This window comes from Bos javanicus, chromosome X, assembly GCF_032452875.1.
Source record: "Bos javanicus breed banteng chromosome X, ARS-OSU_banteng_1.0, whole genome shotgun sequence".
Classification (NCBI taxonomy): domain Eukaryota; kingdom Metazoa; phylum Chordata; class Mammalia; order Artiodactyla; family Bovidae; genus Bos; species Bos javanicus.
This window is the reverse complement of record NC_083897.1, coordinates 134784676-134808927: the sequence shown is the minus strand read 5'-3', so window position 1 is coordinate 134808927 and position 24252 is coordinate 134784676. Positions and strand designations below refer to the sequence as shown.

The following is a 24252-nucleotide window of genomic DNA, read 5'->3' as shown; positions in this document are numbered from 1 at the left end:
CATCATGAGAAACGCTGGACTGGAAGAAGCACAAGCTGGAATCAAGATTGCCGGGAGAAATAGCAACAACCTCAGATATGCAGATGACACCACCCTTATGGCAGAAAGTGAAGAGGAACTAAAAAGACTCTTGATGAAAGTGAAAGAGGAGAGTGAAAAAGTTGGCTTAAAGCTCAACATTCAGAAAACGAAGATCATGGCATCCGGTCCCATCATTTCATGGGAAATAGATGGGGAAACAGTGGAAACAGTGTCAGACCTTATTTTTTGGGCTCCAAAATCACTACAGATGGTGACTGCAGCCATGAAATTAAAAGACGCTTACTCCTTGGAAGAAAAGTTATGACCAACCTAGATAGCATATTGAAAAGCAGGCATTACTTTGCCAACAAAGGTTCGTCTAGTCAAGGCTATGGTTTTTCATGTGGTCATGTATGGATGTGAGAGTTGGACTGTGAAGAAGGCTGACCGCTGAAGAATTGATGCTTTTGAACTGTGGTGTTGGAGAAGACTCTTGAGAGTCCCTTGGACTGCAAGGAGATCCAACCAGTCCATTCTGAAGGAGGTCAGCCCTGGGATTTCTTTGGAAGGAATGATGCTAAAGCTGAAACTCCAGTACTTTGGCCACCTCATTCGAAGAGTTGACTCATTGGAAAAGACTCCAATGCTGGGAGGGATTGGAGGCAAGAGGAGAAGGGGACGACAGAGGATGAGATGGCTGGATGGCATCACTGACTTGATGGACGTGAGTCTCCGTGAACTCCGGGAGTTGGTGATGGACAGGGAGGCCTGGTGTGCTGCGATTCATGGGGTGGCAAAGAGTCAGACACGACTGAGTAACTGATCTGATCTGATCTGATTACTGATTACATACAGTCAGTGTGCACAGGAGAAGATATTAAGATGAGTAAAGCCATGATGTTGTGACTCACAAACGTAGAAAACAACCTTATGGTTCCCAAAAGGGAGGCAGGGGAGGGATAAATTAGGAGTTTGTGATTAACAGATACACACTACTATATATAAAATTGATAAACAACAAGGACCCACTGAATAGCACAGAGAACTCTACTCAATATCCTGTAATAAACCATAATAGAAAAGAATTGGAAAAAGAATATATATATGTATGTATAACTGAGGAGAGGAGACAACCTACTTTGGATAGGTGAAAACATCTGACTTCATTATGTCTTCTAGTTCTGCCATGCCTAGGCATTTGCACACTGCCAATATTATTATTATAATCCATTTTTCTTTTAAATTCTCTTTATTGCCATATTCAGGCAATATTCTCCTGTCTCCTGTCTCCTCCTTCCTCTCTCCTGTACACCTGAAACTAACACAACATTGTAAATCAATAATACTACAATAAAATTTTAAAAAAAATGAAGTTTAAATGTTTCAATGTCATAAATCATTACAGTGATAATCATAAATCAGTCAAATGATAATCACATTCTTTCATTGCACTCTTGGTGCATGGTACATTAGCCAAACCCATCTCTATTCCATTTCTGGATTTCTTAAGCTGTGGAAATGGGCTTCTTTTTGGTCATTTGACTATCTGGCTCTCTCATACCCTCTCTAGCCTCCCTGGGTCCATTCTTGAACTTAGTTTTCATTGCTTATTCTCTGCACACTTTGGCGTTACCTCATGGTTTCCTGACTCGTGTGAGAGGAGTCAGCGTCACAAGCAGGCTTTGGCCGAGATATTTTCTCCTCCTTTCCAGCACAGAGCTCTCCAAACAAAGACAGGTTATCACATGTACCCGAGAGCTGCCTGGGAAAAGCAGGAGCTGTAGTTATCAAAGTTGGAACCTGTATGAAATATGCTTTTGTCTCCGTTTTTGTTGCACTCAATCAGGTCAACAAGTGTTGGCCAAGCGTTGAGCGTGGTTTCCTGTGGGATTGTGTAAGGCCTTGCAGGACAATAAACGTTTGGGGGGCACTGAGTAATGTGGCCATTTCTGACTTGGCAGCCGGGAAAATGTGAGACAATTTGCTGCTGCTGGAAGGAGGACAGCTGGGGCTGTGTTCCTGCAAGAGCAGAGCAACCTCACAGCCGTGGCCTTGAGCAGCAGGACCAGCCAAAATGGTGCGTGTAAGCGGCAAGTGGCTACAAAATAGGTTTGCATCTGGGTGTTGTAGACCCTGAAGTTCACAGATGGGGTGGCGGGGGGAGCGCTTTAAGAAAAGTACGGCAAAATTATGAATGTGACGCTGATGGGGCTCTTTGGTAGGACCATGTCGTTCAGGGGCCTGCTACAGGAAATTCACTGGAAATTCCCTCCTAGCTCAGCATCTCGTTCATGGAAACTGTCAGGTTGTGTGCACATCACCATTGGCTTGATCTGGCTTTGTGTCGTTTCCTCTGCTGATTTTCTCCATACCATTCTTTAGCCTTTGCCTTTCCAGGAGTTTGTTTCTTCCTTTAGTTATTTATTTTTTTAATTGAACTATAGTTAATTTACAATGTTGTATTAGTTTCAGGTGTACAGTAAAATGATTCAGATATATATATATATATACACACACATATATATATGTAGTTTTTCAGATTCTTTTCCTTTATAGGTCCTTCCATGACTGTTCATACTGGCTTCATAACTACTCCTGAAAAGATAAAGAAATGTTAGTCAAGCCTTCTTTTATTTATCTGGGTTTTTTGATGTTATTTTAGCTAAGAATATTTGTTCTTAGCTTCCTGAAGTCCCCCTAAGTCAGGCGTCTGGGGTATTTTAGATGGAGGTAGAAGATGGGAGGGAGGTGAACCACACAATTGCAGCCAAATTCATAGAATTTTGAAAATTCTCATGGACCGTGATGGTTTCATTGGATTGAAGAGGTTGTACAACTATAATGTAGTCTAGGTCAGTGGTTTTCAAACTCTCTTGTGCACATAAGTCCTCTGGGGATCTTGCTAAAATGCAGATTCTGATGTACTGGGGCTGGGGTGAGATCTAAGAGTGTGAATTTAAAACAAGCTCCCAGAGTATGTTGATGCTACCTGTCCATGGACCACACTTTGAATTAACATCCAAATATTGATCTGTTAGAAATCTGGTGGCACAAATACACAGTCAATCTGATTTTAAGGTAACCAGTCCCAGGACTGAAAGCTTGTAACAGACCCACAGAGCAGGTGCTTGTTGACTAGAGAAGGCATGGGGAATCTTCTTCCCAATACCTCTTATCCCCGGGGGGACAGAGGCAGGGGCCCTGGGGGAAGAGGGGCGAGGCTTGAAACGTATGTTGAAGGTCATCTCACTGTCTCCAGTTTTTAAACTTCACTATGATCTTTTGAAAAACTTCACCTATGGAGTGATGGGAGGAAGGGGTACAGGTTTCTGGAACAGCTACTAGGGTGCTAGGCATCATACTGCCATTTTCTCTCGACTCCTAACAATCCTTTGAGGTGGTTATTGTTTTACTCCTTTTACAGATAGGGAAGCTGAGGTTTAGCAGGGTTAAGTAACGTGCCACATTGCATAGAGAGAGGGCAAGGATTTGAACCCACCAAAGCCTGGTGCTTTTGTCCACATCAACCTGTATCCTTAGCAGTGTAACATGTTAAATAAATTCAGCATGAGGTATTAGGATGTGGATTTAGCACTTTTTGCTTTTTTCCTAAGGAAGGTGCCCAGAAAGGTGTCCTGGGCAGAGGGGAGGGAGCAGAAGGAAAGAGGTTGCTGAGAAGAAGGAAGGGTTTAGCAAAGCTCTATGAGGCACTGAAGACGAATTTCACACCTAAAGCAAATATTAGCTCCAACAGGAAAGACACTGGCATTCTCATCTTCTTTGTCTAAAAATAGCTTCACAAACTGTGTAGTTTTCAAAAATTCGTTTTGGAGCAACCAAAGTATGGTGTTTCAAAATGCTGGATTCAAGTGTCACTATTAAAGGATTTCTGTCCTCGTCATGCCAAGATCAGTTGTAACTTTCTCTTGCCTGCAAAATGTCACATAAATGGGGACCTGGCAGCTTCTGTGGGGTGTTTCCCAGGTGGCACAGTGGTTAAGATACGTAGTTTCTGTGGAGCCAGTATTCGTCTCAGGCCAGGGTCTTAAGAGTTATATTTTTCAATCACTTTACATGATTCTGAGTTAAGCTTTCTGTTCCCGTTTAACTTACCATCATATTTTTTTTTTCAGTTATTTAGCAGGAAGATAAGCAGGCCTGGCCTTGGGCAAATAGTGGGAGATCAAGTTTGTCACAGGTCTAGCCATTTTGGGTCCCAGTCTGCACTTGGAGCGTCTTCCCTTTCCTTCCCGCCCTCCCTCCTCCACTGCTTTCCCATGCTAGGTATTATTTTAATATCCTGACACCTATCAAAATCCTTAGGTAAATGACATGCAAAGTAAAAGAGGATAACTAAATCAAATAAAGGGGTAAGGAACTGCTACCCTCACCTCTCAATTCTAAAAACTAAAGCTTTAAAGGCTCCATCCTGAGCCAGTCAGGAAATATACACATTGGTTTCAGGAACTATCTGACGGCCCCTTTTAACTGGACATACCTTTCTCCCTTCCTTTCCTGCTTCCTGCTCCGCTTCTGCACCTCTTAGAATTTATTCCAACTTCTGTGGTTGTATGTTCTTACCTATTTTCAAAACGTGGGCTAGAGTTTTGCTGTTTAACAGTGCTTTGGAGGTTCCTGCTGAAAGATTACTTAAAGGGTCACATCTTTCTGATATTTCCAATAAAAGGTCCTTTGTGTGGGTCTGGCAAGACTAAATTGATGCCGAGTCCTACCATACTGAAGCTTAAGCGAGGCTATCATATGTTTAGCTGAACATACAGATGTTTTAGTGTATTTATTGCCATGAAGGGGTGGGCAGTGTCCCAGACATGACACCAGTGATCTGGCTCCCTGGGCTGTGTCTCTCAGGTCACACTGCTGCGATTCTGGCTGAGTCACCTAAGCTGTTGGGGCTCAGTGTTGCTTCTGAAAAATGACTTCCAGGGTTTCTACCACCTTTGATACCCTGTAGCTACCTCCCTACATTTAGGTTAGAGCGTTCTCTGATTAGGATGATTACACAGCTGGCATGTTCTTCTCTACCATCAGTGTTATGCTCAAGAATATGGGCTGTGCATATACACAGAAAACAAACTTCTGGCTACCAAAGGGGGAAAGGGGAGGGGAGGGATACATTAGGGGTTTGGGATTAACAGATCACACTAATATATATGAAATAGAGAACCAACAAGGACCTACTGTATAGCACAGAGAACTCTACTCAGTACTGTGTAATAACCTTTAAGGGAAAAGAATCTGAAAACAATATGCATGTGTGTATTATATATATTTATATATTTATATATATATATATATATATATATATCTGGTTAATTCAGCATGCACCTTTTATGCATTAAAGGTTACACATGGTTGCTGACTTCCTTACAGAAAATACTGATTTCTTCTAGCTTTTCTTTTCTGCCTCCCCTGCACTTTAATCTTCCTAGTTTCATGTGTTTATGGAAATAGGCAGCCTGAACTATTTGGTAAGCAAATTGATGCATCTATTCTATGTAGGTACTGATATACGAGTATCCCGCCAAATCCCACCAGCTTCTCTATGGAAATAGATCTCTGGTTTCTAGCTTTAGGATCGAATTTTATTCTGTTTAGTTTCTTTTTCAGTTCAGTTCAGTCACTCAGTCGTGTCCGACTCTTTGCGACCCCATGAATCGCAGCACGCCAGGCCTCCCTGTCCATCACCAACTCCCGGAGTTCACTGAGACTCACGTCCATCGAGTCAGTGATGCCATGCAGCCATCTCATCCTCTGTCGTCCCCTTTTCCTCCTGCCCCCAATCCCTCCCAGCATTGGAGTCTTTTCCAATGAGTCAACTCTTCGCATGAGGTGGCCAAAGTACTGAAGTTTCAGCTTTAGCATCATTCCTTCCAAAGAAATCCCAGGGTCGATCTCCTTCAAAATGGACTGGCTAGATCTCCTTGCAGTCCGAGGGACTCAAAAGAGTCTTCTCCAACACCACAGTTCAAAAGCATCAATTCTTCAGCGCTCAGCTTTCTTCACAGTCCAATTCTCACATCCATACATGACCACAGGAAAAACCATAGCCTTGACTAGACGGACCTTTGTTGGCAAAGTAATGCCTGCTTTTCAATATGCTATCTAGGTTGGTCATAACTTTTCTTCCAAGGAGTAAGCGTCTTTTAATTTCATGGCTGCAGTCACCATCTGTAGTGATTTTGGAGCCCCCAAAAATAAAGTCTGACACTGTTTCCACTGTTTCCCCATCTATTTCCCATGAAATGATGGGACCAGATGCCATGATCTTAGTTTTCTGAATGTTGAGTTTTAAGCCAACTTTTTCACTTTCATCAAGAGGCTTTTTAGTTCCTCTTCACTTTCTGCCATAAAGGTGGCGTCATCTGCATATCTGAGGTTATTGATATTTCTCCCGGCAATCTTGATTTCAGCTTGTGCTTCTTCCAGTCCAGCATTTCTCATGATGTACTCTGCATATAAGTTAAATAAGCAGGGTGACAATATACAGCCTTGACATACTCCTTTTCCTATTTGGAACCAGTCTGTTGTTCCATGTCCAGTTCTAACTGTTGCTTCCTGACCTGCATACAAATTTCTCAAGAGGCAGGTCAGGTGGTCTGGTATTCCCATCAATTTCAGAATTTTAGTTTCTTTTTAAACCTTCCCAAATGAATTTTCCTTAAATGTGGGTAGGCAGACCTGAGTTTGCTAGTCGCTGGAGAGGTAGCTGAGTCAACAGTGGTCCCAGAGCCCTGTTGACTTATTGTATTGTGCTAATACAAGATGGGAGACGTTCTATTTCTAAAAATTAGTCCTCACCATAGATATGCCTCCAATTTAGAATCTATGCTAATCTCAGAAAAGAGGGAAGTACAAGGAAGGGACAGAAGAAAACAGGAGAAAGGCTTGTTCAAACTTGATCAGGAATCAGGTTTTGTCTCAGAAGAAAGTGATCAGGAGGTTAAAAAAAAAAAAAAAAAGGTGTGAGTCATCCAAACAGGGTTCTTTAAGTTTGTTAAGATGCTCGGAGTCCATCTTAAGGGAGTGGAACTTTGAAGGACATCAAAAGCAGGTGGCTCCGGGTGTTTATGACATGAGAAGCATGGATTACAGACACATATGTACAGCATGTGAACTCATTTTTGTGAAAAGAAACAACTGCCTATGTAATTTGAAAAGAAATCTAGAGGTATATTCACCAAAATGTTAAGTTTCCTTTTGCTTGTCTGTGCTTCTTGGTTTTGCTGAATAAATGCATATCCATATGATTTTAAAAATGAAAGCCAAAAAATTCACAAGGCTTAGGATTTGGAATAAACATTTTTGTTAAAATTTGACAAATTATATTCCATCAGATGCAACAATGTGTATAAATTCTTGGAGTTGTATTAGAAAATGTTCTGGAGGACTTGGTACCTTCCTTTCTAGTCAATGTCCTTCTTCCCTTCAATATACGGAAGAGACTTTGTGAATTTCATTTGTCAGTGGTTTCTGTGGTTCATCATATTAATTCTTTAGATAAAATTCCCCAAGAAAGAATCTTTCATGTGATGAATGTGCAAATTCTATAAACAGAAAAGCATGTGTATCACACGTAGTACCAGGAAGGACTGTGCACTACCTTGGGCATTGGAATTTGCATTTTTAAAACAGTGCTTTTTTTTTTTTTGAGTTTGTGGGATGTTATTTCCCTCATCAGGAATCGAACTCTGGTCCCCAGCAGTGAGAACATGGAATGTTAACTACTACACCACTAGGGAATTCCCTAAAACAGTGCTCTAAATTTTACACATTGATTCAGCATCTGAAATAAATGTTGCAACATTAACTTTATATTCAACTAACCACCACATCTATTTAACTACCACTCTGCTTTGAGGAAGAATGTTTCAGGTGTGGATATAAAAGATCTTTGACAGGAGTTTTCACAGTGTTCTCTTTCAGCTTTGTTAATTTTTTTCATGGAGAAATTTAAAAGGCAAAAGTTCCCTACACCTCTGACCAGTATGATATGGCTCCTCCAAAGCAGACTTTAACAAAAAGTAGACCCTTCATAGTTTCAGTAAGTCTTCAAGTGAATTCTCTTCCAGCCATAGGCTATTGGTGTAGAAAATAATCTTATCTGAACAGGCGTGTGTATAGACTTTATCATGGAGGCAAAGGTGAAAGAAAGATGTGATCTCTGCCTTCCCAGATCCGGCTGGGTTTACTGCACCCCAATCTCTGCCTCATTTTTGAGTCCAAGGCAAACAAACCAGTGACCATGGAGAATAGCACTCAAAGGAATTATACTTTTCTTCCAGATAAAACAATATTCAAAGTAAAGAGTTACAAAGACTTTACTATATTTAATGGATAAGATTACTACTTCTGCCTAAGAGAAAAGCAATACCCTTGGAGAACGTTAGAGGGATTCATAAATAATCGCCTGATCCATGTATGATAAACGATAAAAGCTGAATTGCTTGATTCCCATTTTTAGAGTGGCGTGGCCTATGTCAGGAGGGAAGTTGTCTGGGCCTGAGATAGTTTATTCTATGTCAAGCTGAGTTTCTCAGTCTCCCTTTCTTCAACTTCCCTACCCCAGCGGGCCTATCATACTCCAGGGCCGTGCCCGTTAGTGATTGGATGGGTTCACTTGGCATCTGCCTCCATCCAGACAGAGCAATGTCTGTGTGGCTGCTTCCTGATCAAGTGATGAATTGGATGCAAATACCTTCTTTTTAATGCATGATCCTGGCATAGCCAGAAGGAATATGAGTGGGGTGCCTCAGAGCAGTGACTTTTTGCCTAGAGCTTGAGAGTTAAAGACATAGAAGCACACTTCTTCGGCTCTATCAAAATTAAGGTGAGTAAAGTTAATTACCTTCAGATTATCAGTAAACAAAAAAGATAGTAATGATTGGGCGTCTGACGGCTAAGAACCATGTGATTTCACAAAGCAAAGAAGAACATAAGGAAGTTGTTCTCTTGTGACTGACTACTTAGCATTCCTTTTCATTACCAGACCTGGTATCAGACAGAGGGTTGAAGCAACAGAAGAAATCAGAAAATGCATTCATTTTCCAGAAATAGCTTAACTTTTAATGTTTTATGCAATTCTGGAAGAAAAAGCGAGAGTATTTTAGTTTATGAAGCACCGACTCTTTCAGTTCTTTTACATCTCTCTTGATTAACTTTTGAAAAAGTTTAACACTTAGAAATAGTGAAAATTATACCCATGTCCTTTATGCTAAAGATTGATCATGTTCAGGGGTTGTGGTGTCATTTAGCAACAATATCAGAGTCTCACAGTAGTTTGGATAATTTGGTCCAATAATTGACCCCATTAGTGGAGGGAAATTTCAGTTGATCAGTTACCTCAAACGTGGTGAACTGTCAGGAGTTGAAATTTTTAAAAGTTGGATGATATTCAATTCAATTCAACAAATGTCCATAGAATACTTAAGGAAAAAAGGAGAATTTTGATGTGGTGGTCTGGAGGGTAGTGTGAAGATGGTGAATGTATGATCCAAAGTGGGGGATGAGCACACATAAAAATGATATTAAAAAATCAACATATTTATATAAGTCATAGCCAAGGCAGTAGGGAAAAAGTGCAGGTATGTATGCATTTAAGAGCATGCTTTGTTCCATTTTCCTCTGTAGTTCTACTTTTTTTAAAATTAAGAGGGCAGCAGAGGTTGAGACAGATAGCATCACCGACTCAGAGGACACGAATCTGAGCAAACTCTGGAAGATAATGAAAGGACAGGGAAGCTTGGTGTGCTGGAGTCCATGGGGTCACAAAGAGTCGGACATGACTTAGCGACTGAACAACAATACTATCCCTTAACGAGAAATAGTTGAATAAAAATGATGAAAGCTAAAAGAGAACCTAGCCAGATGCTGCTAACACGCATTTTAATCACTTTCTTTTATTTAGGACGACGATATGGACACAAAATCCATTCTAGAAGAACTTCTTCTCAAAAGGTCACAGCAAAAGAAGAAAATGTCACCCAATAATTACAAGGAGCGGCTTTTTGTTTTAACCAAAACAAACCTCTCCTACTATGAATATGACAAAATGGTAAGACTCTTATTTGTTCCATTGTTTTTATACTACTTATTTTTAAGTCTCCACTGCTGCTACTGCTGCTGCTAAGTCGCTTCAGTCGTGTCCGACTCTGTGCGACTCCATAGACGGCAGCCCACCAGGCTCCACTGTCCCTGGGATTCTCCAGGCAAGAATAGTGGAGTGGGTTGCCATTTCCTTCTCCAATGCAGGAAAGTGAAAAATGAAAGTGAAGTCGCTCAGTCATGTCTGACTCTTAGCGACCCCATGGACTGCCCCACCAGGCTCCTCCATCCATGGAATTTTCCAGGCAAGAGTACTGGAGTGGGTGCCATTGCCTTAGTGCTTAATATAAGGAAATAGAATTCTCAGCTTACACAGTAAAAACCAACTTGTACTCTCTTATCCCATTGTCTTTTCTTAACCAAGTTATAATTAATTCAAGATACCAGTGTTAGTCACTCAGTGTCTGACTCTTTGTGACCCCATGGACTGTAGCCCGCCAGCCTCCTTCGTCCATGGAATTTTCCAGTCAAGAGTACTGGAGTGTGTAGCCTGGTATGCTGGAGTCCATGGGGTCGCAAAGAGTTGGACATGACTTAGTGACTGAACAACCAGGGGATCTTTCCCACCCAGGGATTGAACCCAGATCTCCTGCATTGCAGGCAGATTCTTTACCATCTGAGCCACCAGTGAAGCCCATAATTCAAGATAAAGGATTTTTCAAACATTGGTTAACTTTACTAAGGAAAAGTGTGACTTTAGAAGACTGATTCTCAACTGAGGGTGATTTTGCCCCCTAAAGGACACTCAGCAATGGCTGGGACCATTTTTGGTTGGTTGTCATCACTGAAGGTGGAAGACAGTTTGCTATTGGCGTCTCCTGGGTGGAAATAAGAGTATTTATATGCAGCTGAGAAATCTATCATGGTAGAAATACTGAAATACTGTCATAAAATTGAAAAATGAAAATGCGTTGTGGAGTTAAACCTTGATGTTACTGAGTAGATTAACCATATGGTAGGAGATTTGAAATGTGTTTCAAGATTATCAAATAATTAAGTGCTGCTTGAAGACTTGCTTTGGGGGAATTTAATTAAGTTTATGTCCATACTCGAAAAATATATTATGTTGTCATTGAATTTTTACTATTATGGAATAATTGGAATGATTTTCACATGCTCATGTCATCTCACAATCTCTCTCTCCTAAGCATAACCTTAACTTTATGCATTTCTTTGTGCACCACTGTATATCACATGAGGCATCTTATATTTTCCTTTTAATTCAGAAAAGAGGCAGCAGAAAAGGATCGATTGAGATTAAGAAAATCAGATGTGTGGAGAAAGTTAATCTTGAGGAGCAGACCCCTGTGGAGAGACAGTACCCATTTCAGGTAAGGGGAAAGGTAACATCCATTGGATGGATAGCTGTTCTTTTAGTATTTTCTACTACGAACTCAGTATTGGGGGGATAAATAAAGACATTGCAAAATGGTTCATTAAGATGATGGCATGTGCTTATATTTATGTAACCATAGACAGCATTCTCAACCTCTCTCTCTGAATTTGTAACATCCCCAGATGGGAGTTGTGCAGTTTACTAAGTGTGTAAGCCTCAGTGGTCTGACTTGCCTTGGGGTCTGATGATCTCTTTTATCCAAAATTGCAGAGCATTTCCATTACACTGCAAGGTACTAGGCACAATGTCAGGAATAAAATGCCATCCCTGTCCCCAAGGCATTTACAGAGCGTTAAGATGAAAACGTCAGCGTACCCATGGTGTCCCAGAAAGCAGAAGCTGCACTCCTCACTCTAAGAAGTCAGGGAGACTTCCTGTTGGAGGTGACACTTGGGTTGGGAAAAACAATGGGGTTTAGCTCGGCAAAAACAGGAGGGCAGCAAAGCCAAAGAAATAGCAGATGTCAAGGCACTGGTAGGTGGAACAGTATGGCATATTTAGAGAGACCCAGATGGTGCTTAGAATTAAGCAGCCCAGTGAAAGAGTGACAGAAGAGTCTGGAAAGGTGGGCTGGGCCATATCATGAATGGCATTGCACGGCATGCTAAGGAGTTAGAATTTTACCCTCAAGTATTTCAAACACTGGCTTGCTGTGAAGACTGTGCCTACAGTACAGGTGGAAATGGCCTGATCTAACAGCTTCCCTACTTTTATTATATTAGGAGTATTTATCTATCTGCTCTAAAGACAGACGGACTGTCCTTCCAATGGTCAGATTACCCTGTACTAGTATGAGGGAACAGTGGCCAAAAATGAAATAAAATAAAATAATCCAGTCAGTGAACAACCCATACTTACAACTTAAAAAAAAAAAAAAGAACATTACTCAGTTGGGAGAAACCAAGGGAGTATGTGCTCATGGCAGAAGCTTTGAAATGAATATCAGCATGGCATGGAATACTCAAAAGTACACTGGCTTTGATGCTCCACAAATATTCTCAACCTCTGAGTTTGTTTCCTCATTTACAGTGGGCATAATCTCATATTTTTGTAGAGTTGAAAGGCAATAAAAATGTTAAACTGTCTAGAAAAGAGCATAAATGCAATGCATTGTTTACCCACAAAAGCTGAATAAACTAGAGAAGGATCTGGGGAAGACATTAGAATGTTCACACATCTCACCAAATGTCTTAAAAAATAGAAAACTGTTTATCCTGGGGACTCCCAACGTGGGACATGACCGTAGGGAGTCACATTTTAACCCAGCATAAGCATGAGCTATATAACGATCAGAATGAAAGGATATTGACCAGGATGGTATAATAAAAGGAAAGGACATCCCATCCCTGAAGATATTTTCCAGAATAGAGCAGATAAACACTTTGCAGTAGGCTACAAAGAGAGTCATGCACTGGGTTGGTGGATGGACCAGAACACTCCTAAGACATCTGTAATGTCTAAGGTCTTATACTTTTATAATTCTCCATGGCTCGGGGATTCCTGCTGAGACCTCCATATTTGCTGCTAGATGCATCGTTGCTGTGGTTTTCTGAAGTATAAACATATCTGGGATAAAATATATTGAAGGGTAGAGGATAAAAATAACTAAATTTTAAAAATCTAATTCAGAGCTAATGTATATCATGTAATAAAACTCAATGTTTCTTTTGAATAACAAAAATTTTGTAGTTGCACCAGAGTGAACTATAACACAGTTACATCGAAACACACCAAATATTTTCCTTTCCAGATTGTCTATAAAGATGGGCTTCTCTATGTGTATGCATCAAATGAAGAGAGCCGAAGTCAGTGGCTGAAAGCATTACAAAAAGGTACTTTTTAAAAAGTCATTAAAGGGAGTTGCTGACTGAGTTCTTTGAGACTTGGTGGAGAAAGTTGTGGCAATAAAAGGGCCTACCACCAAGACAGAATCTGTTGATTTTCCTACCAGCCTCAGAGAACGTGCTGCACTCACCCTCGTTTTGCATTCTCTTTTGTTACCTAGAGGAAGCCTGGGGATCTGATTCCCTTTCCTGCCTGGTAGCACAGAGCTGGTGTTGTGCGTTGTGCCATCCAGCAGCTGGGAGGAAATCAGGCCACCTGCTCTCCACCCACTGTGCTTGCCTTTATCAGAGCAAAGTCTAGGTCCTCATGGGGCTCTGGCAGCTCCCGTAGCTACTGTACTTTCGACGTTTATAGAAATTTATGTCTTAACACTTACAAAGTATTTATCGTTTGCCAGCTACTAGGTCGAATAGCTGTAAAACACTCTCTTAGGTAATCCTCTTGACAACTCTATGGCAAGGAGTAATATTATTCTCTGTTTTCTAGATAAGTGAAGTTAAACAGACATGGCCGACATCAAATACCTAATTACAAAGAACGTATAACTCAATTACCCAAATCCAACTTTTTAAGAGTACAGTATAAATGCCAGGCAAAACTGGGAATTTGATGAAACATTTATTTAGTGATTCTTAGGCTGCCCTGGTAACATCCTTTGGCAGAAGAGAGAAAATTAATAGTAACTTGGCACTATGATGTTTCTCCGTACGATATTTTTATTTTAAAGGTGGGTAAAGGCGTAAGAACAATACGTAACTCAAACGAATGGCTCTACTGGTAGAATTTAAGATATTAAGCTCCCAGATGGGGATAATTTTATTTAAGTTTTAGATTCAGGTTCTTTTTTACTACACCTCAAATTACAACACTTAGACATCCATCTACTCTGCTGCTGCTGCCGCTAAATCGCTTCAGTCGTGTCCGACTCCGTGCGACCCCATAGACGGCAGCCCACCAGGCTCCCCCATCCCTGGGATTCTCCAGGCAATAACATTGGAGTGGGTTGCCATTTCCTTCTCCAATGCAGGAAAGTGAAAAGGGAAAGTGAAGTCGCTCAGTCGTGTCTGACTCTTCATGACCCCATGGACTGCCAGGAGCCTACCAAGAGCCTACTAGGAGCCTACCTGGTAGGCTCCTAACCCCATGGAGCCTACCAGGCTCCTCCGCCCATGGGATTTTCCAGGCAAGAGTACTGGAGTGGGGTGCTGTTGCCTTCTCTGCCTGGGCAGCTCATGTGAAGGCAAATGGAACATAAAAGGAGAAGAGAGAGAAGTGACTCTCATAGCCTCTAAACTGAGAGAGAGCCCCTATCACTAGGGCTGCCCTGTGCACAGTAAGCCCTTTGTACCAGTTAGTGATGCTTTGGGACACAGGTAAAAAGACACCACACAGCTGCTCAAATACATGTTTGTTCCTCTTCCAAATCCAGAAGTAAACAAGCCCAGGGCTGGTGCAGCAGCTCAATGGAGTCAGCAGGAACACTGGCTCCTTCTAGAGTTCTGCTTTGCTACCCTTAGGGACTTCCAGAAAGGCTCTGAGCTTTCCCAGAAACCTTTCTCTGCAAACTCTTGCTTGTGTCTCATTGGCCAAAACTGTGTCTCATGGCCATCTCTGTGTGAGAAGGAGGCTGGAAGACAGCATCTGGCTTTTCCAGCCTCCGTGATGGATTATAGCAAGAGAGAAGGTGGGTGAGATCAGCTGTCAGTGTGGCCAACCAATCTGCTACAGGAAAACAAAACGGTTCCCTCACTCAAATCCTTTCTCCTATGAAGTTTCCCTGATCTAGAATGACACCACCCCCCTACCCGTGTCCCAACGTTTTTGTGTCTATTATTTGGCTCAGGTATTATAAACTGAGGTGGACATCAGAGACACGAAATTTCCCAGATGGTAACCTACATTGGGTTTGGGCTGATTCAAGAGTGTCGGCTACCATGGCTTTGACTTCAGCTGACCAGATGTGAATAAAGTGTTCCTTTCTTCTCAAAAATTAAAACTGAAGGGAGTTTGGCAGGGAAGTGGGCATGTGAGCATTGTAATATAGTAGATCGAGCTTGGGTCTGAGTCTCAAATGTGCTAGATAATGAACTCGATCAGGCGACACCACCTCTCTGTGCCTCAGCTTACCTGACTCTGTAAGAGCCATGGTAGCAACAGCAGCTCCCCTCCAGTTTGCTGAGTAGGTTAAATGAAATGGTGCAAGTGAGGGAAAATATGTAAATGTGAAGTCCTATACACATATTAATATATGAGTTTCTCTTAGTGTCATTATTAGATGGTAGGAGTATTGCAGTGTGGACTTCTGGACTTGATTGGAAAACAATTAGTTACTCCCAAAGCTAAATTCATGTAATAGGAAGTAATAACAACCCTGGTACACAGAGACCAGGACCTTACAGAGCAGAAAGGCATGTAATGTACCCAAGGAATTGCAATGACCATTAGGGACTAAGGTCAAGAACTAGTGTTCTGTAATCCTAACTTCTTTTGCTTTTTGTGACTTCTGTAATAATTTCCCTTTAATTCCCATTAATATTTGGTAAAGCTTTTTAATGCCAAATTTTTTAGCTAAGTTGAGTTGAATTACACTAAAGAAATGATATCATTAAAGCCCACTGTTCACTGAGCACCTCCTCTGAGCCACACATTATGCTGGATGCTTTACATACATTGGCTCATCTCCTCCCAATGACCCAGCAAAGTAGATATTATTATTCCCAGACACTTCCTGGAGTCAGGGTTGTAAAGAAGGAACATTGTTCTCCTGGTATCAAAATACGGAATCCTCAAGATGAATATGAAATCAAGAAGGAAGGAGTTTAAGTCACACCTAGACCAGCCCTCCCTACCTGGAGATTCTTCTTGAACTGTTCTCTACTAAGACCTTGTAGGTTTCTCTGCTGCATTTTGAGAGGTGAATTTGTTGCAGACACAGTATTATACTCAAATATTGGAACTTCATTTCTTTGCATTCAACATTGCCCTATTCCCACATTTTTTAAAAATACACACATACTCCTAGAAAAGTAATCCCATATTCCTTAGTATTATATTCCCATCTAATCCTTTGTGGAAACAGGTCAAAAGTCACAAAAGACAAAGAAGGGACAAGGAACTGTTCTAGATCAAGAAAAACTAGATAACTAAATGCCATGTATGATTCTAGATTGGATCCTTGATCAGAAAAAAATGAATGATTACAAAGGGTATTATTGGAAAAACTGGAAAATTTTTAAATACAAAATGTATATTAAGTACTAGTATGGTATCAATGTTAAATTTCTTGAATCGATCATTGTATTATGGTTATATAAGGGAATGTACTTGTTAACAGAAGTTACATGCTAAAGTATTAATGGGCGACATTATTTAGGTCATGATATCTGCAACTTACTCTCAAATGGTTAAGCAAAATAATGATAAAATTTTAATAATATGTATGTAAAAAAATAGACTAAGAAGAAACAAATGTGACAAACAGTTAAAAATAGGTGAATCTGTATGAAGTGTCGGAGAAGGCAATGGCACCCCACTCCAGTACTTTTGCCTAGAAAATCCCACGGACGGAGGAGCCTGGTAGGCTGCGGTTCATGGGGTCGAGAAGAGTCGGACATGACTGAGCGACTTCACTTTCACTTTTCACTTTCATGCACTGGGGAAGGAATGGCGACCCACTCCAGTGTTCTTGCCTGGAGAATCCCAGAGACGGGGAAGCCTAGTGGGCTGCCGTTGATGGGGTAGCACAGAGTCGGACACGACTGAAGTGACTTAGCAGCAGCATCAGTATGAAGTGTATATAGACATTTCCTTCACTATTCTAGCAACTTTTCTGTACACTTGAAATGTTTCAAAATAAAAAGTAGAAGGGGGAGTATATGTTTATTGGAAATTTCTTTTCTTCTTGTTAAGATCTAGTCCTACTCTAAAATCCTAACACCAAGCTGATGTGTATATGTATTTTCTAGTAGGTATTTTTTTTAAGACTGATGTAAGTTATTGTGTGTTCTCTATAAACATGGTTAGACTTTTCTCTTTGGCTTTTCAACTTCTGAGTGAAAGAATTACATCCTTTAGGAACCATTTGCTCTTAGGCTGGTTACTGGCAAAATGAGGTTTTCATTGTTTTACGATGACAGCACTTACTGAATGTGCTTCTTCTCTTGGGTCAACATTTGCTCATGCTGTGTTTTCTTCCTGCCTGCTCCCCAGAGATAAGGGGCAACCCCCACCTGCTGATCAAGTACCACAGTGGGTTCTTCGTGGACGGGAAGTTCCTGTGCTGCCAGCAGAGTTGCAAAGCGGCCCCAGGATGTACTCTCTGGGAAGCATGTAATGTGACTCCTCTGTTGGGCTGGACCCTGGGTACAATGCCCTTTAGGCAGAACTGGCAAATGCCAGAACAGCTCACCAGTTCGGGAAAACATAATGTGCCAGATTGGTCAGCATTGTGCATACCCAGCCTTGAACATGCTATCTGACAAATGAAACATAATTCCAGAGTCAACTGAGTCATGTTCCATAAAATAATAACAACACAAACATCTGCCATTCATTCATGTCACGAGAAATGTTTTTAAAGGGAAATCATAAATCAAGAAAGGAGCTGTTTATTTCCTTCCAAAATTCTTCCTGGTTTAAGATAAACTCCAAAAGAGGAGAATGTGGTGAACATACATCACCATGGTTCATAAACTAACATCATAAACTAAAAACACCAACATTCTTTTTAAAAATATGTCAAAGGATAAAATATAAGTATTGCCATAGATACCAAAATGATGGATGGCCAAGTTTTCAAAGATAAATTTAAAATGATTTGCCATTCTGTATATGTTTGTTGATTTCCTCATAACAACAGAGAAGGTAGTATAGGGTTTGCTTTATGTGCAGATTCTATCCAGAGTTATATTTCTAGGGAAATCTATCTGAGACTTTATCCAGGGACAGGAAGCCCACTGAGTGACTTTGAAGGCCTAATGGAGGGAAAGAATTACACTGTTTTCTGCTCGTGCCCTGTGGAGTCCCATTCTATCACCAGGATACTTACATGAAACAATCATATATTTTAGAAATTTATCATTGTTTAACAACATTAAGCTGTTGATAAATAAAAAGGAGAACTTGTTTTGGTAACAGTTTTACCAGCCTGGACAAAATATGCTTGGATTATAACTAAAGAATTACGTGAGATCAGCTGCATGATAACAACTTCAAGAACTGTAGAACAAACAGGGACATGAAATATTATTCAAATTCACTGAGAATCATGTTAATGTTACTACTTGTAATTTTACAGCAAAATCAGTGACTAAATAGTCATTGCGTTTCCCATCTCAATGAAACTACACAATGAATATTTACTGATCTTAATTAGATCATATTGCTTTTTATACTCATGAATGATAATGATTCAATGAACTTTACAGAATGCACTGTGCATGGATCTTCCCTCCAGTGTGAAGGCCAGAGAGTAAGGTTTCCTTGTAACATTAATCATTAACCCCAGTGTTTCTGTCTGTGGTCGGCATTATTACTCAGCAGGCCAGATTCCAGCTCTGACCTCACCCTAACTTCCCGAGAAAGAGCAAGAAAACAGGCCAGAGAGAGCACTGCCCTGGGATCATCTTCCTGGCCTCTGTCTGCATGGCACCTGCCATGTGTCCTGGGTGCCACAGGCTCTCTGCCAGCTTCTGAAGAAAACTACAGAATTTAGTAGAGGTGTTAGGCTCACAGGCAGTTGTGATATTGTCTATCTGCCTAAGTGTAATTTACTCCCTCAACCTCCTCCTCTGTGAGCTACAGGGCAGCCCACAGGCACATCTACGAGGAAGGAAACAGTTGGGCATCTTTCCAAAGTACATGGCCTAAAGTAAGTTGACCATACACCCCAGTTTGTTTGAGACAGTCTCATTCTTCAGCTGGGGACCTGGCATAATTATTAAAAGCCTACCTATCACTGTCAGAAATGTCCCAGCTGGGTCAATAAACCGTACGGCAACCCCACTTAAAAGGCATATACTGGTTTCACACTCACAGCCTGGATATCTATCTACATGTGTGAGTAGAAAGAAAAACCAACAATTATACTAAGAACAGGGAGAGGGAAAAGTTCAGGATAGATGTGTTCACTTGTAAATCAGCTATTTATATGCATTGTGTAGGAGCCAATCAAAGAAGAATCAGACACAGATTCTGAATCCTAGGGTCACTGACACTACCCAACGAGATTAGATATCTATTATTCAAATACCAGGTGGCAATGTGGTATAAATTAACAGCTTATAGAATTTAGAGCAACTTGAATTTCTTATCTGCTTGGGAAGATACTGATAATCAATGGTGAAGTGGTATTTGAGTTGGATATCATACAGGAGAGCAACATAATCACTCCAGATGTTGTGTCTAAGTCCGTGTAATCTGGAATATTGCTCACACTAACTAGTTCACTCTTTTGATTCATAACATTGGGTGTTTTATTTTGTTTTATTTAAATTTTCTTCTGATATTACTTGGTTTTACTCTTCAGATGCTGATCTGCACACTGCCCCCAAAGAAGAAAAACACGGGGTTCCCATCTTCCCAGACAGAGTGGTACGTCAACATTTCAATTTTTTTTCACAGTCAGGGTATATTAAATAAACCGAGAGTTGCCAAATTCAAGACTAGAATACATGGGCTTCATTCAGAATGCCCAGCAAGAGAGAGAAGATGTGTGCTATCGCCAATAGCTATGGCAGTAGCAAATAATAAATTCAAACATAGAACCATTTTATCATGTTATATTTTTTCATTTGATAACCAAGCCTATTTCTAACCTGTAAATGCAAAAAATGGTGTATGACAGAGAAGTCCTTAAGATGGTATGACATATAACAGGCAGCTATTATTGGCTGGCATTCCTCCTCTACCACCAGCATGGCTAAGTCTGCCTCATGTAAGTGCCCTGGGAAAGGAATGGGACAACACAGGACACAAGCAGAATATAATTCTTTCCCTCCATTATCTTTTCAAAGCCACTTAGTGTGCTTTCTTCTCTGTTCCTGGATGGAATCTGGACATTTCATAGTTTTCCAGTCACCTCAGATGAAATGAATTTTCCCAATTACTAGTAGTCATGAGAATAGCCTCTAAAGTGATCCAGCCAATATTATAATCATATGACTCCAAACACCATTTCAAGTTAAAACTTACCCCCTTCCCTTAGCTCAAGTCTGCATCAGAGGGCAGCCTGCTTTGGGGAAGAGGTCATGGAGAGGCTAAGATTTCTGACCCTTTCAGGATCGAGGCTCAGGAAGAGAAGGTCTAATGAAAAAGAGAGTCATATGTGGCTGGCCCCATCATGATTTGGTAGTGGTGGCTTCTGGTGAGACAGTTTTCTAACACTGACTCTTTATCATATGGGAGACTTTCACGGGTCTCCCCCTGGGGTCTAGTTTTATGACAGAGCAAATGTCTTGACCTTAGCTCTTCGGTTTCTACCCCTCCAACTTTTTACTGGGTCCATTCACTCATTTTGAGCTGAGTTCCTTTCAAGATGGCTTCCAGCTAACCCTCTCTCAAGGGTGGAGTTGGCCTACAGGAAAACAGAGCCTTGATCTCTCTGCTTAGTAAAATTGTATGTGGTTCAAGTTCACAGTACAGGCTATCCTTCTGCTCTGCTTTCTTGGGTTCAAAGCTGTAACTTCCTGCTTTTAGGCTTCCCAGGTAGGTGTCAGCCTCCTCAAATGCCTTGAGACATATAACATGGGTTCCCAGTAGTTTTTTGGAAGCTCACCTGAAATGAAGAGAGCATCTCCATCCACCCATCAGCTCTGTGGTGGCTTGGGTACTTATTTTCACACACATTCATGCATACTTACTTCTCTCTTTCTATCTAAAGTAAAAACCATATAATTTTTAGAGACATCCCTAGTGGTCCAGTGGTTAAAACTCTACATTTCTATTCCAGGGGGAATGGGTTACATCCCTGAACTACATACTGTGGAGCACAGCCAAAACAAAACAACGTATAATTTTTGTAAACCAACATGAAAGACAAAACTAAATCCATTATTGTCACAGGTTGAATTTTGTCTCCCTAAATTCATGTCCACCCAAAACCTCAGAATGTGACCTTATTTGGAAAGAGGGTCTTTGAGATATAATTATGAGATCCTGGATTAGGATAGATCATAAATTCAATTATTGATGTCCTTATAAGAAGAGGAGGGAACACAGAGAGATACACAGAGAAGGTAGCCACTTAAAGACCTAAGCAGAGATTGGACTTATGATGCCAGACGCCAAGAATGCTTAGACCCAACAGAAGCTGGAAGAGGCAAGCAAAGATCTTCCCCCTCAGCCCTTCATGAAAACTTGCTTTTGGACTTTTGGTCTCCAGAACTGTAAGAGGATAAATTTCTGTTGTTTTAAACCACTAAATGTGTAGAAATGTGTTATGGCAGTCCTAGGAAACTGATAGAATTATTAAGGTTTGGGGATTTTATGTTGTTATCAGTGACATTGTTTTTTGGTTTGGATACATGCTTCAGTTCTGAAGCTTGAAAATTATGGCTCTGTAAAACACCTAAAAGCAATGTCCACAACAAGCAAAGGTCAACTGGTGGTTACCTAGGGTCAGTATGGGAGTGGGGATTGACTAGAAATCGGCCCAAGAGATCTTATAGGAGTAATGGAAAATGGTAAAACTGGATGGTGGTGATGATTGCTCAACTTGATAAATTTACTAAAAGTCACTGAATCCTATACTTACAAAGGGTGAATACCACAAAGGGTGGCATGTGGTATATAAATTGTGCTCCATTAAAGTTTATTTTAAACAAATCTAAGAGCAGAGGAAAATTTAGGAGCCCAAACGAGGCGTCTAGTCTCTGGTGAGGAATTCTTTGTGAAATGTGCTGAAAATGATCAGTTGGGCAAATCATTGGCCAAGGGTTCCCAAGTCTGTTTTGATTATAAGCTGCCCTAAGTGATCAGGGATCATAGAAGATACTGTGAAAAGCCTGTTTTCCTCTGCTTGTTTTCACCAGATCATTCAGTAAAGGACTTGTTTTACTGAGATGAGGAAAATTAAAATCTGCTCTCTAGTCATTCTGTTTAGATTTCTGTTTCGGGAAATTTCTACTGCATTTATCTTTGGAAAGAAGCACCTCACAGCTCATAAATAGCATAGCTAAAATATCTAGGATGCCAATCCCTGGAAAAAAGTAAAATATGTGAAAAAAATTAAATTCAGATTATATATCTATATGAATTTTTAATGAAGTATAACATGCACTTAGACAAGTATACAAGTCCTAAGTGGACAACTTCATGAATTTTCACAAACCAAACATATCTGTAATAACTCACACTCAGATGGGTTGAGAACATCTCAGAACCCCAAGACCACCCTTATCTTCCCTTTGGGTCACTACATTCCACCAAAAGTAATCACTAGGCTGACATATAATAGCACAGATTATTTGCCTAGTTTTGATCTTTACACAGATGGAATTATAAAGTATATAGTTGTTTATTGCCTATTTTCTCATGAGATTCACTCATAGTTTAGTATGTGGTTGCAGTTTATCCTCAATTGCTGTACAGAATTCCATTGTGTGAATATAATGCTGTATGAGTTTCTTATTGCTGCTGTAACAAATTACCACAAATTTAGTGGCTTAAAGCAACACAAAGTTTTTTTCATAATTCTAAAGTCAGAAGTCTAGAATCGGGTCTACAAAGCTGTATTCCTTTAGGAGGCTTTAAGAAAATCTATTTACTTACTTTTTCTAGTTTCTGGGGGCTGCCTACATTCCCTGGCTCCTGGCCCCTTTTTCCATCTTTAGGGCCAGATTGGTAGCATCTGCTTTCCTCTCTGATCTTTGTTTCCATCTTTATACCTGTTCCTTAATCTCTGACCTTCTTGCATCTCACTTGTGCCCTTGTGCCCTTGTGATTATATCTGGCTCATCCCAGTAATACAGGATAATCACCCCATTTCAAGATCCTTAACTTAAGTCATATCTGCAAAGTATGTTTACTATGTAAGGTGACATACTCACAGGTTGCAGGGACTGGGACATAAACATCTTTGGGGAAAGGGCATGATTTAACCGACTACAGCCACAATAAGGTTATTATTGGGCATTTAGGTCATTTCCAGTTTTTACCTAATTGAAATACTTCTGCTATGGAACATTCTTTTATATGTCTTTTGGTTTCACTATTGGGCATATATGGGTCCTAGGATATGTGCAAACAACTTTCCAGTGTGGTCATGCACTTCATACTCCAACCAAGAAAGTATGAGAGTTCCAGCTGCTCCATGTCTTGTGACTACTAGTTACTGCCCCTTTCTTTCCTATTTTTTTTTTAAATTTAAGAGCTGATATACTTTGATTGTCAGTTCCCAGCTCATGAATCTGTGCCTCACTGTGATGTACTTGAATCTCTTGTCCTCCAAAGCTAAAGATTCCTAGAGCAGTTCCTATTCTCAAAGTAGATGAACCATCTTCAAGTACCACTCTAGCCCAGTATGACAGTGATTCCAAGAAAAACTATGGCTCCCAGTCAAACATCAACATGAAGTATATTTCAAAAGAAGACTTCCCTGACTGGTGGCAAGTAAGAAAACTGAGAAGGTAAGTCCCAGCTTTCAGTCCAGCTGCACAGCGCGTCAAGTAGGTATTACCGCACTGCCTCAGAGCTGAGCCTCAGCACAGCCTGCACAGGCCATGCATGAGACAGGGCTGCCCTCTCAGAAAATCCTGTGCCTGAGCCAGAAGCCCAGAGTAGTGGTGGCCCCACTGGGACTCAGCACCACAGACTTGCCATTTAGATGATTGAATCTAATGATGTGTACAATACTTGAGCACTTTATTCCC

General features: G+C 40.7%; 1 protein-coding gene across 3 annotated transcripts in view; it reads left to right on the top strand.

Moving 5' to 3' along the window:
* The first annotated feature begins 1938 nt into the window (after positions 1-1938).
* Positions 1939-24252, top strand: part of BMX (BMX non-receptor tyrosine kinase) — a 46807-nt gene continuing 24493 nt past the window's right edge. For 2 of the 3 annotated variants that reach the window (XM_061408102.1, XM_061408101.1), the window contains exons 1-7: positions 1939-2098; positions 9947-10093; positions 11370-11474; positions 13290-13371; positions 17594-17713; positions 19911-19975; positions 23834-24009. In XM_061408102.1, coding sequence (XP_061264086.1) covers positions 2096-2098; positions 9947-10093; positions 11370-11474; positions 13290-13371; positions 17594-17713; positions 19911-19975; positions 23834-24009 — 698 coding nt within the window. In that variant the 5' untranslated portion in view covers positions 1939-2095. Of the gene's footprint in view, positions 2099-8346; positions 8870-9946; positions 10094-11369; positions 11475-13289; positions 13372-17593; positions 17714-19910; positions 19976-23833; positions 24010-24252 lie in introns of those variants that run through there. The other variant, XM_061408103.1, reaches the window with a different exon arrangement.